General features: G+C 40.3%; 1 protein-coding gene across 3 annotated transcripts in view; it reads left to right on the forward strand.

Annotated features, from left to right (window-relative positions):
• Window positions 1-22157, forward strand: part of LOC131697534 (SH2 domain-containing protein 3C-like) — a 68421-nt gene that overhangs the window by 10653 nt on the left and 35611 nt on the right. For 2 of the 3 annotated variants that reach the window (XM_058987090.1, XM_058987092.1), the window contains exon 2: window positions 1561-1600. In XM_058987090.1, the coding sequence (XP_058843073.1) occupies window positions 1561-1600 (40 nt within the window). Of the gene's footprint in view, window positions 1-1560; window positions 1601-17626; window positions 17902-22157 lie in introns of those variants that run through there. The other variant, XM_058987091.1, reaches the window with a different exon arrangement.

The raw sequence follows: 22157 nt of genomic DNA on the forward strand, positions 1-22157 counted from the left end.
CAAGCGAGTGTCTCAACCACTATGAAAAAGAGCCGGCTCATCTGCATTCGTGGTGTTAGAGCTTTTAACCCCATCTCCTCTCACGGACAAGGGACAGAATCCGCTATGGCAGTGTGCCACACAACACTGCCCGTTATATTTGGATAAATAGTCGATGTTCTGTAAGCTGTTCAGACCTACCTATTAAAAGTGCTGTAGCCCAGAAGTCATTGGCAATAGATACACTTTCACCACTGGAGACCTGGGTTCTGGGAGAAGTGGACAGCAGCCTTATTATATTTTATACACCGTTGCGGCACTGAGAGTGAGGGTTTGCGAAATGGAGAGCAGCCTGAAACCAAAAACTTGGTTAACAACCTTTTCTAATGGGACTGGGCTGACACAAAGCTATTCAAGCAGTATCACTTAGATGGTTTCAGCGAGGGGGGGTTGGGAGCAGTGTCTGGAGAGAGGGGGGGTTATTATGTAATGCTTCCACCTATTGAATTCTTCCGGATGGTGGGGTCATGGGAACGTGCTCACACAACACATTCAGCCTGTGCAATGACTTCCTCTGTAGCCTGCACTGATCAAACAGACGGTCAAGCCTCCCCAGGGGATCTCCTGCCTGCTGCATCTCCCCTTATAAACTACAAATCCCAGAATTCCCTGTGAGTGGATGCCTCCTAAAGTTATGCATATTTTTGTTGCTGATCAAACGCATGTGGAAAGAATGCAGTGTCTCCCAATCACAATTACACTAAAACAGAATCCAATTGGGTCAGTTTAGGATTTTCATTCAAAATGAAGGCTGTAAATCTACGTAAACCTTCTGTGTAAATGTCTGTTTGCTCTTCTTTTTTGTAATAATCATAGAAGTTTTCAGTGAAAAAGCTTGACTTGATTTAGTTTTATAGTCCTTTTTATATTTCTACAAATACTGAAAGAAACTTAAATTCAATGGAAAACGTTTTGACTAGTCTAGAAGTCTTTTTCAATGTCTTCAAAGCATTTGTACATTCAGCACAATTGAGTGTTTAATAGTCATGGATAATCTTTATGTTTGACTTTTGCATATATAAACCAGTACATTTTTGGTTAAACGTTTGCAGCCTTCCAAAAAAAAGGTTGACCCTAACGCACGGATTGTGCATGATGAAAAACTGCCTTGAATCTTCTCCATACTTTTATTACAGACTCCTAGCCTCTTTCACACTCCCAGATAAAAATAAAACATTTCTTGCAACAGACACAGAGTGAGATGGTCAATTCATTAATGTTGTTATTTGTTGCAACTGAGTTTCTCAACTATTTTGCTTGTGAATTATACACTGCTCCTCTAAAAATAACACAGCAGATCAGTTGACTGGGCCTGATGTGGTTATGTATGTAACCATTCTATGACTTTTCATTGATCGCAAAGGGCTAACCAGAAACAAGTTCCACTATGTTATCCAAGGTCCAAAGTCACTTTGAAAATACTGTGCGATTACATAGTTGTGAGATGCGGCAGTCTAGCACTGGTGGTATAATATATATATATATTATATGTCTCAATTTCTTCCTTTTCTTTTGTTCCAGTCACTTGGACAATATGGATTCCAGAGGCGAGTATGTGAAGGTAAGCCAGTCTTTCTTGATGATGATCTTGATGTGAGTACAGTTTTTGTAGAGCTTCATTGTGATCACATGCATCAGTGAATTCAATGCAGCGCTAGGGTTTGTATCAGGTGAATAGCAAAGGGAATGTCATTTCACATTACAATAGCAGTTGATTAAATTAACCAGTGATTCTATCAAGCAGTTATCATTGTAATACTGAAGTTTTTACAAGAGGATTTGTGAAGCTTGGTCTTCTGGTTCTTGAACTATCTACCCATCACACACAAGCACACGTCTAGTAGATGCGTTTATTATAGAATCACAGCTTAAATCTTTAACTAGTGTCAATGTAGCCGTGTTTTATGTACATTTTTCTTTAATATAAATGCAGTATCTATTGCCAGCAGTCATTTGTCATATACACTCATCATGTAGTCTTTTACACATTCATCTTGCAGTCATTCAACTCAATCAGACTATTCTGGTTGGCAGCATAGGTTCCAAATATGTAAAAGAAATTAAGCACTAGCTTTCAAGACTTCAAAAGCCTGAAGAAGAGACTTTTGAGGTGTTCAAAGCTGGTGTTTTTATACAATACTTAATCGGACCAACAGTATCAACTCTTCTGATCAATTTCCACCACGATTACCTTTCAGAAGAAATTAAACAAAATCCCTTTAGTGTTTTTTTAAAACCCAACAGATTCTCTCTGTCAACAAGTAGAGTGCCCCTGCCTGCTGAAGGGAATGTGAGGATTGCACTAATGTTGTTTATGAAAGTTTCCTTTCTTCAGGAGGATTGCTGAGCTCCTCAGTGCACAGTGACCAGGCTGTAATTAGATTAGGGTCACACACATAAAATGGCTCTGATATCTGGAAGCTCCTTGAAAATAGTTGTTGGGGAGCTGAGTTGCCATGGGTAATGCTTTCCGTGTTGTGCTTGAATCAGGCAAAGCCAGCTGAGAGAGAGGAGAGGAGAGAAACAGCACAGCACCAGGATGGCTTCAGGGCCTGTGAACATAGGCGGTGTGTATAAGAGGCTTGGGGAGGCTAGGCCTGCCCAAAATAAATTGCCCAAACACTCACAAGAAATTGTTCAGACTAACACAAAAAAATATTTGTAAGAGAAGAAGATTGATTGTTTTTCCCCGCAAGTACGCAAAGCAGGTCTAAAAAATATTTCTTGTTTTCCTACTGCGCAACCGCCAGACCGCTAGGGTAGCTGGGATATTTCAATGTCATTGGAGGAGAAAATGCTTGGCTGGTTTAACGTCAATTCTTCCCGCCGATCTGAGCCCCCCATACCGCTGCAGAAGGCAGCCAATGAAAACTCTGAGTCCTTTTCGCTCATTCCCTTGTCTGGAACATCCTTTTCACAATTTATACATCTATAGAAACAGCTTGATCCGAATCTGATTTTACAGAACTTGTGGCAAAATATTTTTGTAGCATACTGTCTGTTTTCAAGCACCACCATTTTGTGAGAATGTGATAACTGTGACGCTACAGTCAGAACATGCTTTTTTTGACTGTTTGAACAAATTCAACCTTTCAGAACACTGTTTGTGGTGCCAGATTATGAATGTTTCTGAAGTTTTTTTTTTTTTAGATTTTCCAGTCCTTCACAAAGTGTCTTCAAGGAAAGCAGAAAACCGCATCTGCCTGCTTACTGTCGTACTCTAAATATGAAAACGTATTTTAATATTCTGGTATTCTTTGTTTACCAAAGACAGTTTTTGGATAGTCAGTATTAATAATTGATTTAAATTGATGTGAAGTGATGGAAATGGTGTTCACAATTGGTGTAGGTATTGTAGGACTGCAGAACAGGTTAACAGATTTAAAGGTTTTAAAAAACTGCAGCTTAGCAGGTTATTGTTACTGTTTTTCTAATTTGCTTAAATAGGCATAACATGTTTTAAATTACAAACTAGTGCTATATTAAACTTCATTTATTTGGCTGCCTCATGTTGGAAAAAAAAACAATGTCAAATATATATGTAGCATCCCTGAGTGGTTTCGAGGTCTGTTTTGTGCTATAAATTATTATACAAGTTCTCAAAAAGACGCAGGAGAATGAATCCGGTTTACAGCTTTTATTTGTGTCTGTCAGTCTGACTATTTTTCAGACTCACTAGTAACAGAGTAATAAAAAAATAATGCAAGTCTATATATATATATATATACAGACGTGCTCAAATTTGTTGGTACCCTTACAGCTCATTGAAATAATGCTTCATTCCTCCTGAAAAGTGATGAAATTAAAAGCTATTTTATCATGTATACTTGCATGCCTTTGGTATGTCATAGAATAAAGCAAAGAAGCTGTGAAAAGAGATGAATTATTGCTTATTCTACAAAGATATTCTAAAATGGCCTGGACACATTTGTTGGTACCCCTTAGAAAAGATAATAAATAATTGGGTTATAGTGATATTTCAAACTAATTAGTTTCTTTAATTAGTATCACACATGTCTCCAATCTTGTAATCAGTCATTCAGCCTATTTAAATGGAGAAAAGTAGTCACGGTGCTGTTTGGTATCATTGTGTGCACCACACGGAACATGGACCAGAGAAAGCAAAGGAGAGAGTTGTCTGAGGAGATCAGAAAGAAAATAATAGACAAGCATGGTAAAGGTAAAGGCTACAAGACCATCTCCAAGCAGCTTGATGTTCCTGTGACAACAGTTGCAAATATTATTAAGAAGTTTAAGGTCCATGGAACTGTAGCCAACCTCCCTGGGCGCGGCCACAAGAGGAAAATCGACCCCAGATTGAACAGAAGGATAGTGCGAATGGTAGAAAAAGAACCAAGGATAACTGCCAAAGAGATACAAGCTGAACTCCAAGGTGAAGGTACGTCAGTTTCTGATCGCACCATCCGTCGCTTTTTGAGCGAAAGTGGGCTCCATGGAAGAAGACCCAGGAGGACTCCACTTTTGACAGAAAAACATAAAAAAGCCAGACTGGAATTTGCTAAAATGCATATTGACACGCCACAATCCTTCTGGGAGAATGTCCTTTGGACAGATGAGTCAAAACTGGAGCTTTTTGGCAAGTCACATCAGCTCTATGTTCACAGACGAAAAAATGAAGCTTTCAAAGAAAAGAACACCATACCTACAGTGAAACATGGAGGAGGCTCGGTTATGTTTTGGGGCTGCTTTGCTGCGCCTGGCACAGGGTGCCTTGAATCTGTGCAGGGCACAATTAAATCTCAAGACTATCAAGGCATTCTGGAGCGAAACGTACTGCCCAGTGTCAGAAAGCTCTGTCTCAGTCGCAGGTCATGGGTCCTCCAACAGGATAATGACCCAAAACACACAGCTAAAAGCACCCAAGAATGGATAAGAACAAAACATTGGACTATTCTGAAGTGGCCTTCTATGAGTCCTGTTCTGAATCCTATCGAACATCTATGGAAAGAGCTGAAACTTGCAGTCTGGAGAAGGCACCCATCAAACCTGAGACAGCTGGAGCAGTTTGCTCAGGAAGAGTGGGCCAAACTACCTGTTAACAGGTGCAGAAGTCTCATTGAGAGCTACAGAAAACGTTTGATTGCAGTGATTGCCTCTAAAGGTTGTGCAACAAAATATTAGGTTAGCGGTTCCATCATTTTTGTCCATGCCATTTTCATTTGTTTTCTTATTTACAATATTATGTTGAATAAAAAATCAAAAGCAAAGTCTGATTTCTATTAAATATGGAATAAACAATAGTGGATGCCAATTACTTTTGTCAGTTTCAAGTTATTTCAGAGAAAATTGTGCATTCTTCGTTTTTTGTGGAGGGGTACCAACAAATTTGAGCACGTCTGTATATATATATATATATATATATATATATATATATATATATATATATATATATAATGTGTGTGTATCTTAATGTACATCGTTGGGTTCAATAAATGCATAGGGGAAAGTGTGGAATAGCCTTCCCAAACGAGACTCACACGCCGCCTATGCCAGTGAAAGTGCAAGACTGACCACATTAGTGACTGAAGCCTTCTGTGTCAGACTCACACAGCCTAGTAATGCAGCAAAATCCTTACAATACCTTCAAACACATTAACATATCACGCTTGTTTGTATTCATTCATATAACAGAAGAACTATATCATGTAAATTAATAAAATGCATGACTGTCTTCTAAAATAAACAACACACATTCTACTACACAGAAGAGCTTTCCTCTCCTTTCTTCAATAGGTCATTTTATGGGGTTCCATGTTTATTTTTAAAAGATTTCTTTACCGTACAAATCATACTTTTGTTTCCCAGCTTGTTTCCAAGGCTGAGCTGCCTTAGCAAGACCATTGAGTGCGTCGCTAGCTGTCTACTGTGATTGCCAGGCCTGTGATGAAAGGCACTGACAGGGCTGGAGGAAGCTGTTGCCACCCAGAGGATCGGTTTAATTGCGGAAGGCAGAGGCTAGCGAGCGCTTCATCATCTTGAGAGCGGAACAAGGCGTCTTTGTTCCCATATCCTCTCTTTTTTGGGTCCGCTTCGGGGCTGGAAAAGCAGACAGGGGCCTGAATAAGAGGGGATGAGAGAGGAGGGGGAGAGGAAGGGAGGAGCTCTTTTAGATGTCAGCGCCACAGAAACAAGAGGTTTTGGATCGGCAAACAGTTGGGCGATTGTTTCTCTAATTCTTGATTCATGTCCCCTCATTTTGATGGGCCGATCTGAGAGAGCTCATACTTTTAATCAGGACAGCACACAGAGTGAGAAGCGAGGGGGGTGGGGGAGTACGTGATAGTGTTTGTTTTTACTGGCCATATTTACTTTACCCATTCATTTTAGACCAATGAAAACACAGCTCCGTGTTTCTTAGGTCATAGTTAGAATATACTATTTAGTGGGGGTGGGAAGATTATGTTTGATGTTCGGATATCTTTTCATTTTATTAACAAAGAGAAAAAATGAATAATATAGCCCTTTGAAGTTACCGAATTAAACTAAATACCTTATATCGAATACCTGCAGAGTTTGTTTCTATTTTTGTAACTTTTAACAGGAGTTTTCTAATTTTAAAAGTCTTAATGTTATTTATGCTAGGAAGATTATACATTTAGTTGTGGTAGTTCTGCTAGGTTTTATATTGCTAGTCACAAATGCGACAAGCATTTAATACAATTTTGTTTTTTTATACAAGTCATATTTTTAAAACCACCACCCACCCTTTTAATCTTTGTTTTCTCGAGATTTCTTGTGGTATATACAGAAATGTGAGCCTGCTCCAGAAGTGATGTGGCTTGCGATGGCAGTATGATTTGTATTTGTATTTGATAGCCTTTGATCGTATGGCAGGACCCCCACTGCTGGAGCTGAAACTGCTGAATAGTGTGCAGTCCTGGCTGTTTGTCATTGCTGCTGTCAGGAGAGGGCTGTTGTTTTTGTGATCTGGTTTGGTCCAGCTTCTAGTTGCCTGGGTAACTAACCTTCAGCGTCAAAGCCTTGGCGAGTGCAGGGGGGTGGGGTGCTGCAGGCTCAAAATGAACTGTTCCTCATTAGAAAAAAATATTAAGTGTTCCTGGACAACTTTGTTATGCTCTGTATTTTTGCCAAAGGCAGCACCACAAATACTGTTAGAACAGCTCTTTGAATAAATATCAAACTGGAAGACACATTTTTGTACAGCTGACTTTTCATGAGCACTTTTGTCACCTGAAGTGCCAAACGAGAAGACCACAAGAGGCTCATCTGTACATATTAACTTATCATGGTTTTCTTGTAAAAGAGGAATACATAATGCTGTTATCTATGTCTTTGGAAAATTATGGCAGAATAATACGTACCGAATTATTCCAAAATCTTCTGTTTTGAGTGGCTACATGTTTATAATCTATTTAATATGGTATTTAAAATAACAGTGAAGAGAATTTATTGGTGTCTTAAATAGACTCAGTTGCTGTCAGTCTGTGCTGTTTTATAGACCAGCTGGGTAACCAGTAAAGGTACATTTAAAAGAATGTGTGTTCTATTCCAAGCAGTTGCAGGTATGCTCAGCAGGGAACAATTCGAGTATCTTCTGATCTGCCCTTTATATTCTGTTGTTAGATCCATCTTTAATGGCAGATTGCTAAAACTGAATACATGATTTTTAACACCCCCATTCATACTATAAAAAAGAAGACTGCAAAAAACTGTACAGTTGGTTTGGCCTTGCGCCAAACAGCACCCGTAGGCATGCGGTTATTGGACTATATTGGAACTCCCTGACATGTGTTATTGGTTTCACAGAACGTTCTAGGCCCAAAGTTCCCTGACCGTCACTAAATAAAACAATAGACTTGTGACGTTTCCCCCCTACAATCCCCTGTTACTGCATTGGAAATTAACAATAGAAAGGTACAATTCTGCAGAAGTCAAGGTAGAAAGTATTACATTCATAACATCGCCCACATCTTCACCCCCAGCCTGGGGAACAGGTGTCAGGGTCATTGGGGTGGTATTTGTGTATGTGCTGCGGCCCCCCAGGGTTGGAAAACCCCTGTCCAAGCAGATCCCTGGAACACCTGCCAGTGCCTGTATCGCTTTCAAACTCTCTGTGTTAACGAAACACTCAATAGGCATGGCTTCTATAGAACAAGGGGGTTCCCTGAAAAGTCAAACCACCATTCTAGTTCTTTTTCTCGTTTTCTTTTTTATTCATTTTTCTTTGCATACCACAAAATGTGTAGTTCACATTGTATGCTATATCTTTTGTCACCACTAGAGGGAAGCACAATAATGCAAGCTGATGCAGGTTCCCATATTTATTTTACTGTAGTTTCAGAGGGAAATGTTTTGTCATATTGGAGCACTTCAGTATTCCTATACAATAATTACGAGCGGAGTCGAGCTTCGTGTTAGATGCATTGGTTGTTTTCTTGTACAGCGGTCTAACTCCCATTGCATAGCAGAACAGCGTTTCAGGTTTTACTAGGATCCTAATTAGATACACCTGAGCTTATAGGTACATTCTAGAGATCACAGGAACTGCAGTGCACCTTCAGTATAAGGAAGCACATTTTAACACTAAACAGGTTAGAAAGCACTAGGGTCTTGGCTTGCATTTGCCCCATAATGCAATTGCACTTAACATTATTGTTATAAGGCAGTTTGACTGTGGCTTTAGACTTCCTGGCCACAGCTTTATACGCTAGTTCAATATAGCTTAAACTGCTACAGTATCACTGCACAAGTACCTTTCAATATAAAGTCTGGACATTTTTAACCAGTCCCCCTAATTGATTGCACTATTGAAGGATACATTTTAGAAAATAATATTTTGCAAACAAATCTTCTCATTATTGTATGGCTATCCTACTTTACACTACATTAACCAGCTGCAATACCAATATGACTTTTCATTTGAACTTGTGTATTTTACTTTTTTAACATAGAAAGTTGCCTTCAGATATTTAACAGAACTCTAATGAGAATTTTAATGAAATCCACTTCAGGACTTAAAATAAAACCGAACAACGTTGGAGTAATTGCAATACATAAAAAAGAGGAGAGTAAAGAAAATCAAGCAAATGTATTTTGAAGCTACTTAAAACTACATTACCTTGAGATGCCACAAGGAGGAGTCAGTGACCTTCTTCCTAGATCCAAGTTGAGGCAACAGATCTGAGTGGTTTCCAAGGCACTGGGGTTGTTTGCAAACTAAGAATGTCAGGTGATGTGTCTCCAACACACAGCAGACAGTGGTCGCCTCTATTATTCGGCGCATTTACTAAACGGGTTTAGTAGTGTGTCTGGGGATTGTTAAGTGATACAGTACATTAGTACTGGACAGACTGGCGACTGAAGCCCTCTGTCCACAGTTACGGTACAGCACAGGGATGGGTTCAGGGTCTGTAAAAGAGGACTGAACCCAGGGGACTCAAGGTTTCTTCGTTCCGTCTAACAACGAGGCAGGCACAGCACACTGTTTGTCTGTTTAGGCTTTGCGTAGGCGTGGAGGGTTCGACTTTGTGTCTGAATACAGGTGGGTGTTTTTCACAAAAGCATTCAGCAGTTAACCATTGTGGGTGAGGCTGCTCTTAGTACTCGGCACAGAGATGCAGAAAAGATGCAGCAGGGTCCTGCACCTGATATAAGGTTCACAAGGTATATATTCAACACCATTACTTCACAATCACGTGACATGCAATGAGATCACTACCAGTTTCTAAGGTCAGCTGTCCCTTTTCCTATCCGACTAGTTGAGATGCAGTGCTTCCCCAAGGTGTTAGTCTGCTTTTGCTGTACAGCGGCTTGTTGTGTGCATAAAGGTGTGTTTGGAATCATAGGCGTCGGCTCCGTGGTGCTCCGGGGCTCAAGCACCCATAGGGGTATAATGAGCAGGTGCTCACACCCTCCTCGCAACAGGTTTGGTTTTATGCGATAAAGGTGATTAATGATCTCTGATGTTAAAAATGTTGCCTGAAATCAAACTTTAAAAAAATGGCTAACATGAAAACGTCCCGCAGAGTGCAAATACTTTTTTTTTTCTCAGTCTCAGTCAAACTGTAGTGTGGATGCTTCACAATCAGAGCTACTGCAGCTGTTAAAAAGTCAATTATTAAAGTCAGTAATGAAGTTTTATGCAAATGACTTTGATGTGCAGAGATAACTTCATTGAGACACGTTTTTGGATAGCAGAAAAATGTCCCAATATCTAATGTTCTAGATGTCATCACATTTCTAAAAACTGAAGGGAATGAATATTTGTGGAATGTACTACCTGAGTACTGCACATTTATACTAATCCTTTTGACTGCGCCTGTGTTTGGAATGGCTTCCTGCCACTTTAGACTCTTGAAGAAAGATGGCAGTTAGGGGGTACTGATTTACTGTGCAGTATCTTCAATATCCAGGTCGATAATAACCACTGGGGGCAGCAACACAAAACTCATTTCATTGTGACCTGAGCTGCTGTATTCAAACCTGGGCCTCCGAAGGCTAGTGTCTAAGTCGATTCCCCACCTGTTCCTGTTTCTCCCCAGCCACTGGTCTCTGTTGCTGAGCCCTAATTGATAACCATCGGCCTGACTGCCGCCCGCTTCCAGAAGGACCCTGCTTCCCTGCTTCATTTATTCCCACTGTAGAGTCCCATGAGATTCTCTGTTTTCTTATTCCAAAACAGGGTAATGGAACAGGGATTGATTTCCTGTCTGCCAGTCGCTCTGTCTTTCACATGCAAATCACAGAAGGTGGCAACAGCAAGTCGAAAAGATACTGTGAACAGGGGGCATCTGCACAGACCCCAGCCCACTCGCTCTGGGACTGGGTTTAATTACTCCAGTTCAGAGCTGCATCTAAAAAATACAGCATTTTCCCACACCTCAGGACAAAAACCTTTGATCATATTAAACTGCTTGGGTGTGTGAACTATGCATCAGCTGCAGAGTCACTTACAATTACGTCTCACCCGAAAGACAGAGCACAAGGAGGTTAAGTGACTTGCTCAGGGTCACACAATGAGTCAGTGGCTGAGGTGGGATTTGAACTGGGGACCTCCTGGTTACAAGCCCTGTTCTTTAACCACTGGACCACACAGCCTCCTATACAATAACTAAAGTGCAAGAAAGAAATAATGCATTACATCCAACAATAATTTATTTTTTATGTTGCATGCAGAAATGCACACACGTCACAAATCAAACAGGGTAATCAGTTTTTACTGTATCATAATTGCAACATGTAAACGCCATTGTATTTTACTAAATGTTTAACCATTATGGGAATTGCACATTGATTTAAATTTATTTTTTTTTCAGAATGGTTCATATTTTTAATATCTTGAAGTATTGTAAACCACTGTAGCTGAATGCTGCATGTGAAAATCAATAAAATATTTGACACAAATACAAAATGAAGATATAAAGAGGACTATAAATACTGCATTTTGGTAGTTAAAACGGAAAACAGTTTCAACGTTTACGGCTGTTTTTAAAGAACCCAATTTATCACCAAACTGGGATCCGTATTTGTTGGTTTACAGCCTTACAGCACTTGAAATTGGTTTAAAAATAGCAGCATTACTCACATCACACACACATATTTTCTATCCTGTGCCTGGGTTAAACAAATTGCCCACATAAAGCAACCTATGTGTCCATACTAAGTGGTTAAAGAACAATACAAAATGAAAATACTTCTTAGTAAGCAAATGCCCACAATAAGTTTCATTCAGAGCACTGCGATTAACAATACTGTAATAGGCAATCTCGTAAAAGGAAACTGTTTTCTGACCTTGTGAAAAATAACAGTTAAAACCTGAATAAAGACAGTGGTCTTTCCACCGGGCTGGGAAATGAAGACGTCTCACATTCACTGCATGGCGGGGACTCCTCCCCCTCCCCATTTCATAAAGAAAAATAAAACACACCTGGGTCTACTGAATCGCTCTGATCACAGCTTACATTGAAATCCAGCTGTCTGTGAATCAAGCCTTTGTAAATCAAACATGATCCATCACTATTTAGATAAATGAATAGACCACGCTTAAATGCTTAATAGAGAAAAATATTACAATAATATCAGGATTTTCCCCTGGAGCGATGCACTTTTCATTTGTGCTCTGTATGAAAAACAATGAACGGTGTTTTGGAAAGCCTTTGATCTTGTTTAGTGTTTCAGGGCTTCCTTTCAGATGTTTGCACAGGGAGTTTATCTGACCAGACTTAGTATTGATTTGTTTTTTGACTTAGTGATGTGTTATTCCCACTTACAGCACTTTTAGAGGCCTTCTCCAAAAAAAAAAGGTCTGAATTGTAAGGAATTGGGGGGAATTATGTCATCAAGGATTGTATCCCGTAATTCAGGTTTAGAAACCAATGTGCTGTCTCTGTGCTGAAAGAGTCGCTCCATTCACACTGCTTCAGACAACAGCAGCAAATGACAGCGCTTAAAGAACTTTAATGTCAAGACCGTTGTATAGAAACACAATTATAAAACACAGGCCCAAGGTCAGACTATGAAAATAGGGGAAGTCCATTTTGAAGGATTTTAAGGGGTCCTGTGACGGGGTACTCCCCGACCCTGTGCATAATATTTATTATTATTATTATTATTATTATTATTATTATTATTATTATTATTATTATTATTATTATTAATAATAATAATAATAATAATAATAATAATAATAATAATAATAATAATAATAATAATAATAATAATAATAATAATCATATTTAAAATATGACAGTGAAAAGCCCTGTTTTGACGAAAGCCGTCCGCTATGTAATATTGTGTTGATTTAGCAGGGAGAGGGTTAACTTCCTTCCCCTGCCTTCATGTGTGGAATGCAGGTGGTCAGGAGATAAATGATCGCCAATTGTCTCATTAGCTCCTGACCACCTGCTATATAAGGTCTCGCTCTCAGAGTGTGTGAGTCTGAGTTGTATGTAAACTGTAAAGTGTAACGTGTAACGTGTAAAGGAACAAAATGATTGCTACTTACTTTGAACCATCCTAAAGGTACTTGTATCGTTTGTTTATTTGTGTTTGTTTATTATGGCCACCAAGCTGTTTTCTTTTATTATTTAAAGGCCTTTTGTTAATTGATTTTTGTATTAAGTAAATATACGCGCAGCAGTGCCATTTTGCCCTGTGTTCCTGTGTTTGAGTACTGCTTCCGGAGCGCTGACATCACCACCACCACCAGCCAGCCTGTCACAGGTCTCAATACTGTTTAGGATTGAGTTGCAGAGTTTATACACATAGTTTGAAAAGGCAACACTCCCTGTGTGTCGAGTATAACAATGCTCCACCAATAAACCAACATCTTATGGAATATTTTAATTGATTATCATTTCACATTTTCATTTTGTTTTGTTTGTAATCAGTCTGTTGGTCCAGTGTGGGTTATTAGATTTGTTCTCAATTACCACACTTATAAGCAGTAATTTGTAAGTAATTTTGCAGTTTTCCCATGCTTACCATGTTTTTTTATATGCTTTAAATATACCTCTGAGTTTTACAGTGCTTAAGTATACGTTAGCATGCTTCCACTGTGCTTTATTACACTTTGCTATGCTTTTACTATGTGAAAGGGCACGCTTGTTTGGACAGTTCTAACTGCCGGACATTGAACCATCATTTCATTTAATTTAAATCATACAAAAGAAAAAAAACCTCAATTTAAATGACAAGCTACTGCAGTTTTCCTCTGAATTTTCACATTCAGTACAGTCTGGTAGATTGTCACACAGGCAGGAACCGCTGTGTGGAGCTAATAATAACCCTGTGTTTAATTATTTACAACGTGTTGAACCTGGAGTCTAGTAAATAAGATCCTGCATCTCCTCTTCAGGAAGGCCCTGGGGGAGACAGGCATGCACATTGAGAAGAGAAGCTGCACACTGATACACAGCACCACCAGCCACACAACTAGCCCTGTTAGCAAGTGAACCAGACTGCGCTGTGTACACAACTCATTTTACAGGGTAGCAGGACACTAATTATAAATGATTCTCTTTGAAAGGAATACCTGGAACCATAGAAGTCCTTTCTTGAGCAAATGTCTGTAAATGTCTCCTTTTTTACCATCAATGCATTGTTTTCCAAAACAGCCGATGCATTGCTGTCCTTAAAAAAAGTCACCAAACCTAAGAGAATACATTTAGAGCTGCTGATAATATACCGAATAGCTATTAATAATTGAAAACTATTACATCAATTAAATGACATCAGGTTATGCATAACTCTTCTAAAAAATACTCAAAAAAAGGCAGAGGAAGCAGTGTCAAAAGAAACACACACAAAAATGCTGCACATGCGCGACCATCGATGGTGATCAAACAATATGTTGGATTGATGCATCAACCCAGCCTTAATGATTTTAAAGCCTTGGTTATCAGAACTTTGTTGCAAATATACGTGTATTCCGAACATGCTTGACTCAATTCTTATTGGTATTTAAAATAAAATAAATATATTTAAAGATGTATCAGTATATGTATTTTAAGTGGCACTGCATTGCTGTATTGTATTCTTTAGCAGATCAATAAGAATCATGAGAAAGGAATGATGCGAGAGGGTGTTGCTGTAATTCCGATAGGCCAGTCTGATTGTTTCTCAAGGGATTTAAAAGGTCAGACTTGTGGAGAATCTGATAGTTTCAGGTCGCTTAAAGGTGTTCTAACTAAGGTTTTAAAATCCATTCCCTGTCATTAATTCATTTCTGCACTCTGATCAAATATACACGGACAGTGCAGTTGTTGGACACTATAGGGACCCATTGGTAAAATGCCACCACAGTGGTAGCATGTTTTAACAGACCTGTGATATCACAATGTTATAAACCATAACTGTGTCACTTACAAATGTTAGTCTTGTGGAATGCAGGGGGGAGAGATTACCTCACAGAGGATATAGAGGAGCTGTGGGCCAGATCTTCAAAAGGACTTCTTGTCCTTCAGATTTCTTCAACCCCAGACAATCTAGTTGAAGCTGTGGAATGAAATGTGCTGATGGAGGGGCCCGCTGTGTGTGAGGTGAGGACAGGGATCTACAGGGAATGTTGGGTCTGCAATATCTGGAGCTAACAAAGACATGTGACTACCTGCACTACGGTTTCATTTGGAGCCTGGTCAGAAACGAGAGCGAAGAGCTCCAGTGAATAAGAGGTCACGGAGTATGAAGTGGTGTCGGTAGTTTGTGTAAGATATTTTTATGTGAATTATTTGACACAGTCTTATGATGTACCTTATCTAGGTACATTTCTTTAAAAAAAAAGTTTTATCCATAGTATTAAACAAATAAAATTCAATACACATCCTATTGTAAAAGATTATAGAAATGAAACATGTTTGGAAAGTGTTCATTCACCTGGGCCTATAAAAGATTAAAACCACTCAACACTAGCTGGAGGATTTGTAGATTGATGAGACTTGCTGCTGGATAAATATATCACTATATTTTATCAAAAATCCTATTAAAACATGATATCTGATACTACAGATAAAGCTTTCAGATAGTCTAGCACTTACTTGGTCATTTCACCTGCTGAGTGAAATTGTTCCCACTCCTTCAGGGCCTTCTATCCTGCAGCCACCCAGCTGCTTTCCCTAATGACATGCTTTGCAGCCAGTAAGAGGCTTTGACCCCAAAGACACTGCTGGGGTCAAATGACCTAGGAAGTGCAAGTGTAACAGACTTCCTGGACGGCAAGGCAGCAAACTAAGATTTATTTTAGCCAGTGTACAGTAGTACCAGGTGTCATGTTTTAAAATGAAAATATATGCCATATTGTCATCATATTCTCTATATAATGAATGGGGAAGTGCTCCAGTTAGTGAGATTTATAAAGGTTTTTTTTTGTTTGCTGCAATCACTTTAAGGGATGAAGGGAGCTTCCTGCGTGCTCCTCCACACATTCTTATGCACTGCACTGGATTCATCCTGGGACGGCTTCAGAAGCAAGCAGGTCTGCGAGGTCCTCATTAGTCCACTGTTTCCTTTCACTTTTGGAATGGGGTTAAGCAGCAGCTGACCTATATTTGCATTGTTACGGGGTGGGGGGTGGTGGTCGATGGCTGGTTTATTTTGTGATAATTAACGGACCGCTTGCAAACGGCTGACTGCCTGCTCAGCAACATTAATTACAGCGCTGTGGGCCAGGGGCCCAGGGGAATAAGGAACTGCAAACCCAGCTGGTGCGTGCGGGAGAGAGGGGCGTCCCGGAGAGGGAGGGGGAGGGGTGTGTGAGAGGAGAGGGGCTGCACAGCACTTACTGTAACATAACCCTGCTGTCTCCTATTGATTACATTGCTTTAAGGTTTGGCTCTCCTAGCGAATACACAATTGCACAGTGAGGGATGGGTCTTTTCAGATTTGTTACTGAAATGATCAGCTGGGAATGATCCAAGCATTCAGGATCATGCTAAATCTGCTCTGAACTGGTTAAGGTAGACCCCCTTCCTGGTGTTGTCTTGATCTCTTCCAATTATTGAATTGAAGACCTGCAGACTCGCATGAGACTTCTTACTGTACTGGTCTGTTCAGAGCAGGAGACGTATAATTCAGATTTCTAGGATGGTCTTTGTGGCACATCTCAATGAAATTCTTTAAACAGGGCTAGGTGCAGGGCTGACAAAAGTTGAATTGTATCAGTGAGTTTAAATTGCAAGTACAATGCAGTATTGTGCACTCAGTGTTTCTAACTGATATGAACTGACTTATGATCTTTTTGTGACATTTGTGACCACACACGTAAACAGGTACTTTATAATCATGCTACATGCATTAACTTATATTGGAAAACTCTGTGTTTTCTGTGTTTTCTACTCTTTTGGCTTCCTACTGCATAGCCGCCCATGCGTCAACATCCGTGTATGAGCAAATCTCACTGACATTGACAGGAGCACTTGCCTGGCTATGGATCGGTGCAAATGCAAAAGACTACTAGATGTTTAGACATTTGTATTACTCTATGACATGATATTTTGTGACAGAGGAATTGTTTTCAAGGCTGAAAGACCAAAAAGCCATGTAGATGCATTTCTACTGACGCCCCCATTCCTCCATTCTCTTCCACTCGAAATAAATAAGCCCCAGCACAGATCTGTATAGACGTTTCTCCCACACACAGTCATGATTATACAGTATTTTAAATGTACTTTTATTTACAGTATTGCTTTGCTATGTACCTGTCTATCTGTCTCAACCACACACACACACTACTCCTACGCCTCCTGCCTCTCTGTGCTGTATTTGCTCCCTGTAGCTGCTCTGGCTGTGCTGTAAACAGCCAGGCTCCTCGGAGAAGGTGCTGAAACTGTGAATACCCCTTTCCCCCCCAGCTCCCTGGCTCAGCACTGGAGCTCTATAGAACTACAGCATTGTCTTGCTGTTCTGTAAAGAGAGGGGGGAGGGACTGTCTTTACTATCTAGGAGACCACTGCTGCCTCTCAGCATCTCTCCCCCTCCATCTCCCTCCCACCCCCCCCTCCCTTTCAACAGAAAAAGATGAGGTAATCCTCCTCCCATCCCCTCTGAAGCGAGCGAGCGAGCAAGCGTGCGAGAGGGAGAGGGAGAGGGAGGGGAGTGAGCAGGAGCCGGGAATCAAAGATCTCAGTTGCCTATGATGACAGCAGCAGCAGCAGCAAGAGCAGTAGAAACAGTAGCACTCTTTTTGTGAGGGTATTTGCCAGGGATTTTACTGAACCCCAAGCTGTGGACAGAAGCGGGATTATTCGATAGAGAGCGGATTCGACCCCCTCTAGCTGGCTGAGCTCCCCGTTTCCCCCCAGCATCATGACGGAGCGCTGCAGCCTGTGGAGTGCCATCTCAGCAGCAGCTTGCTGTTTCTACCGGGGATCGTTCATGCAGGTGCAGGTAAGAGAGGTGCCTGTATGCCAGCCTACCGGCATAACAACCAGCAAGCAAACTAGCTAGTAACCAGCTACCACTGAGTACTGGGATCTGGAGCGTGTGTGTGTGTGTGTGCATGTGTGTGCATGCACTAGGATAAAGGATCACAAGTAAAAAAAATTTTTTTTAAGTGAGAAAAATGATATGATAGATACCTTCCACCCTTTAGAGGACTATATTTCTTTGAACTGGATTTTCAGTAATATTATCTGCCAGTGGGCCAGGGTATTAAGATCGTATTATCTTCCTGTTGAAAAGTATGGATTATTTTAGACCATTTTGTCTAAGAGGTATAAGAGTAGGTGAAAAACCTCTAACTATATTTAATTCAGATATAACAGCATGACTTTCTTAGGACCTGGGAAGCATAGTCTTCATTGTGGAAATTAAGTATTTGTAGGATAATGGACAAATGATCAGCAAACTTTTAGGGTTAGCCTAGCTTTAATTCCTGGTAATTGAGATATATAACATGGCCCTCTGTGACAGTTCATCGTATGTATTGGCAAGTTGTTGCTCTGTGCACATAAGCAACTTGAACTAAGAGTGAGAGGAATGCCTTAAAATGGTGCAAAAGCAGTCCACAGCACATGCTCTATAGAGAACCAGTGGGGTCCACAGCACATGCTCTATAGAGAACCAGTGGGGTCCACAGTACATTATAGAGAACCAGTGGGGTCCACAGCACATTATAGAAAACCAGTGGGGTCCACAGCACATGCTGTATAGAGAACCAGTGGGGTCCACAGCACATGCTGTATAGAGAACCAGTGGGGTCCACAGTACATGCGCTGTAAGAGAACCAGTTCCTTGATGAGGTGTTTTAGAGAATTGGTATGAACAGTTCCACTGCAATATCTTATTAAAGTTTTACCTTAAACAAAATTGTTATTTTATCTTATGTCACATCCTACAATTAATTAAAACTTGCAAATCAATTTGCTGATCTTCGTGTATCTTGTGTTTTTTGTATGCTTCGAAGACAGCAATGCTAAGACTAGATGTAGTGCACAATATTGCTGTCTGCAGGTTTGCTCTTCCATTGAATACAATAGACTAGATGAGTGCATGTTTCAGACAGACATTTCCCTGGTATATGTTTCTCTTTGAGTGCGTGACTGTAAAGTTCCAGTTTATCTTGAAGCCAATTCCTCCAAAACTTATAAGAAACTAAGTCAAGTTGACCTATGTTTCGGAAATGCCTTCGCCAGTTTAAGCTAACAGACATAAGAAGCTACAGCCAACACTACGCAATGAGATCGATTCAGGTGTGCCGTGAGCTTTCATCTTCATATACAGTAGCGCACCAGAGAATATAAGAAGTAAACGAAGCAAGCAAAAATAATGAGAGGATTGTATTGGCCCTGCAAAATCTGGATGTGTACACGTATGTCAGGAGTCTTTTAGTTTGAGTTGGATTGTAAAATATATTTGAAAATGTATTTTTTAAATTGCACAGTATGAAAGTAATTGATTGTGAGTGAATCCTGCTGTCCCATGGGACCCTGTTATAAACGAGATGGTGCACCGTAAAGTTTAAATTTCTTGGGAGTGAATTAATTGAGAGGCAAGAATTCAAAACTCCTGCAATCTGTGCTTGTTTAGGATCTGTCGTTCATTTTGAAATATTGCGTTTTTAGGCAGTGTCTGTAATTTCGTTAATGCAGGTGTTTAATAGTTTCGGTTCATTTTCATACGATCATTCCCAAACTGGATGTGTGGTGGTTAACTATTGCTTGTGACAGCTTATCCTTCAAAGTGCCATTGTCTTTAACTGGGTTACTGAGCAGTCTTCTGATTACCTGACCAGCAAGCTGTGTGTCTCCTCCACCCCAAGCATGTTCCTTCCACTGTAAGTAAAGGCTTGTCAACTATTCCTTTGCATTCAGGGACACGCTGATGTGCTCTGTAAATAGCTCTGCTTCAGTTAGAGATTTGAATGGTTTTGTGAATAGCTTTACTGATACATTGTGCCTAATAGTCCATTTTGAATACTGATATTTTCCATTTTAATGATTTGTTTTATGATGTACCGTATGCCTGGGGGAATGTGTAATTGCACTGTGTAATTGTACTGCCTTCCCCAATTAAATGATCGCACAAATAGTTTTATCCGAACAACATTATTAAAATAAAATAAAATCTCTCGAAGTTTAATATAATGACATTGCTGTTTGAGTGTTATACCTGTTATGCTGATATTTTATGTTGCAAGTGGCACAGGTGGTACAGTGGTCAGATTTTTACTTGGAGTGGAGGTATCTACAGTGCTTTAACAGCAGAATAATATTCCAGAGCCACCACACAGCAGTCTCTGGAGTCTCATTAAAGAGACAGGAATGCCACGGTGACAGAAGAACTCAAGGGTTCCATCCACAATGCATTGCACTGCCTGATCACCAAGGCTGTGGAAAAGGACGCTCACATGCTTGACCACAACAGGTCTTCTTTTCTTCTCCATTTATGCTTACATTATTAAAATAACTACTGCTTCCTGGTACTTAAACCCATTCTGTGCTGTAGGTCACATGATCTAATTGCAGCTAGACCGTAGCGCAGGAATTCATTAAGTAGCAGGAAGAAACTTGAGCAACAGCGTTGTGTTTGAGATATCTGCATATGAAGCAGAAGATCTTCAACTTAAGAAAAAAAGGGGCCAGTGATAATGTTGCTGGGGCAAATACAATCCTGGGTAAACTACACACGGTCTGTAACACGAATTGCACTAAACAACGGTCATAGTGGTGACCTGAGGTTTTAGCATTTACGAGGAGTTTGTGTGTGTGTGTGCAAAGGGACATCTGCTTTACTCTTGCGCACTCGACTGAGTCATTCAGAGCCTGGCTAGGGTGTAAGGAAACTGATTGTATAGGCTGTATCTCCACAGCATGTCTGTGCTGAACTATCCATCCGCCAGACTGCCCCCCAATAACTGCCTGGCTGTTTGTTTATCTGTTTCGTTTATTGTCTCTGTCGACGGATTTGTTTGTCTGTCTGTCTCTTTAAATATATCTAGCGTTCTGTTTTTCTATTTTTTTTTTATGTCTACCCGTTTCTCTGTTTGAGTCGTGCGGTCTGCCACTCTCAATCTGCCTCTCAGTCTCGTTGTCTGGAGGAATCTGTCTTTTTGTCATCAAAGCATCTGCCTCTTATCTATCTGCCTCTTATCCATCTGTATCTCTGGCTGCCCATTTGTTTATTTATTTTTTTAAACCTTTTATGTACTTTAGTTTTGGAACAAATATTACTCCTTATTTCCTACTCTCTCTGGATATATAAATGGAAGTTAGGTGTGACTGACAGCTTTGAAATACATAGTGTCCCATGATTTGAATGGAATGAGTAAGGCAGTTTAGTCCTGGTACTTAGAATGCTCCAGACGAGCTCAAAGCAGTTCAAAGATGGTAAAGGCAGAATTAGAGAACAATGATAATAACTCCATATTGGAGCAACAGAACCCAGAGCTGCTCACAGTGATTGCAATGTACATATGCTGACAGCTGCAGAGATTGCTTTCCTCATGCCACTCTGTTATTCAGACAGACAGTAGGATGCCATATTCATTCTTAGCAGTTATAACTGTTATATTTCTAAAATCACTCTGACTTTACACTAAATAAAATAAAAAATGCCAGTTAAAGAAACTGAACAAAGTGCGCAGCCTGTGCTAGCTGTCCTGTCTTAGCGTTACAGACCCAGTGAGAGCTACGGTCTAATCCCTTTCTAATGTGGTCATTGTTTGTCAAGTTAAACCCCTCCATTCATTCATGAGTGTGTGACTGAGGGGCTAGCTGACCTCTGCGCGCTGGAGCCACATGCCATCAGCACCAGTTCTCCTCAATTCACAGAACAGACCTGGAGGAAATGTGATGAGCAAGGCAAAAAATAACCCTGTGAGCGAGGAAAGTGTATACAACCCGCAAGGGACACATCTCTTTTTCTCAAATAATGGAACCCGTTCTATCCTGGAGCTGTACAGTAAAAGCTGGTTTCATGCCTTTAGTAGAACTTGTATCCCAGATACAAAACCAGCCTCTTCCTTTGTTAGTGTGTAGGTATAAAGAGGGGACTTGAGAACCATACAAACAAAGGGCAAGGTTCAGAGCTACCAATAGAGTCGTATCTCAGACAAGCACCAACTGACCATGGCAGGGGTGTCCGGGGGACTGTCCTGATGTGTTTGTCCAGGTTGCTGTCCACTCCTCCACAGGCGTTCTACT

This window comes from Acipenser ruthenus, chromosome 15, assembly GCF_902713425.1.
Source record: "Acipenser ruthenus chromosome 15, fAciRut3.2 maternal haplotype, whole genome shotgun sequence".
In the NCBI taxonomy this organism is placed as follows: domain Eukaryota; kingdom Metazoa; phylum Chordata; class Actinopteri; order Acipenseriformes; family Acipenseridae; genus Acipenser; species Acipenser ruthenus.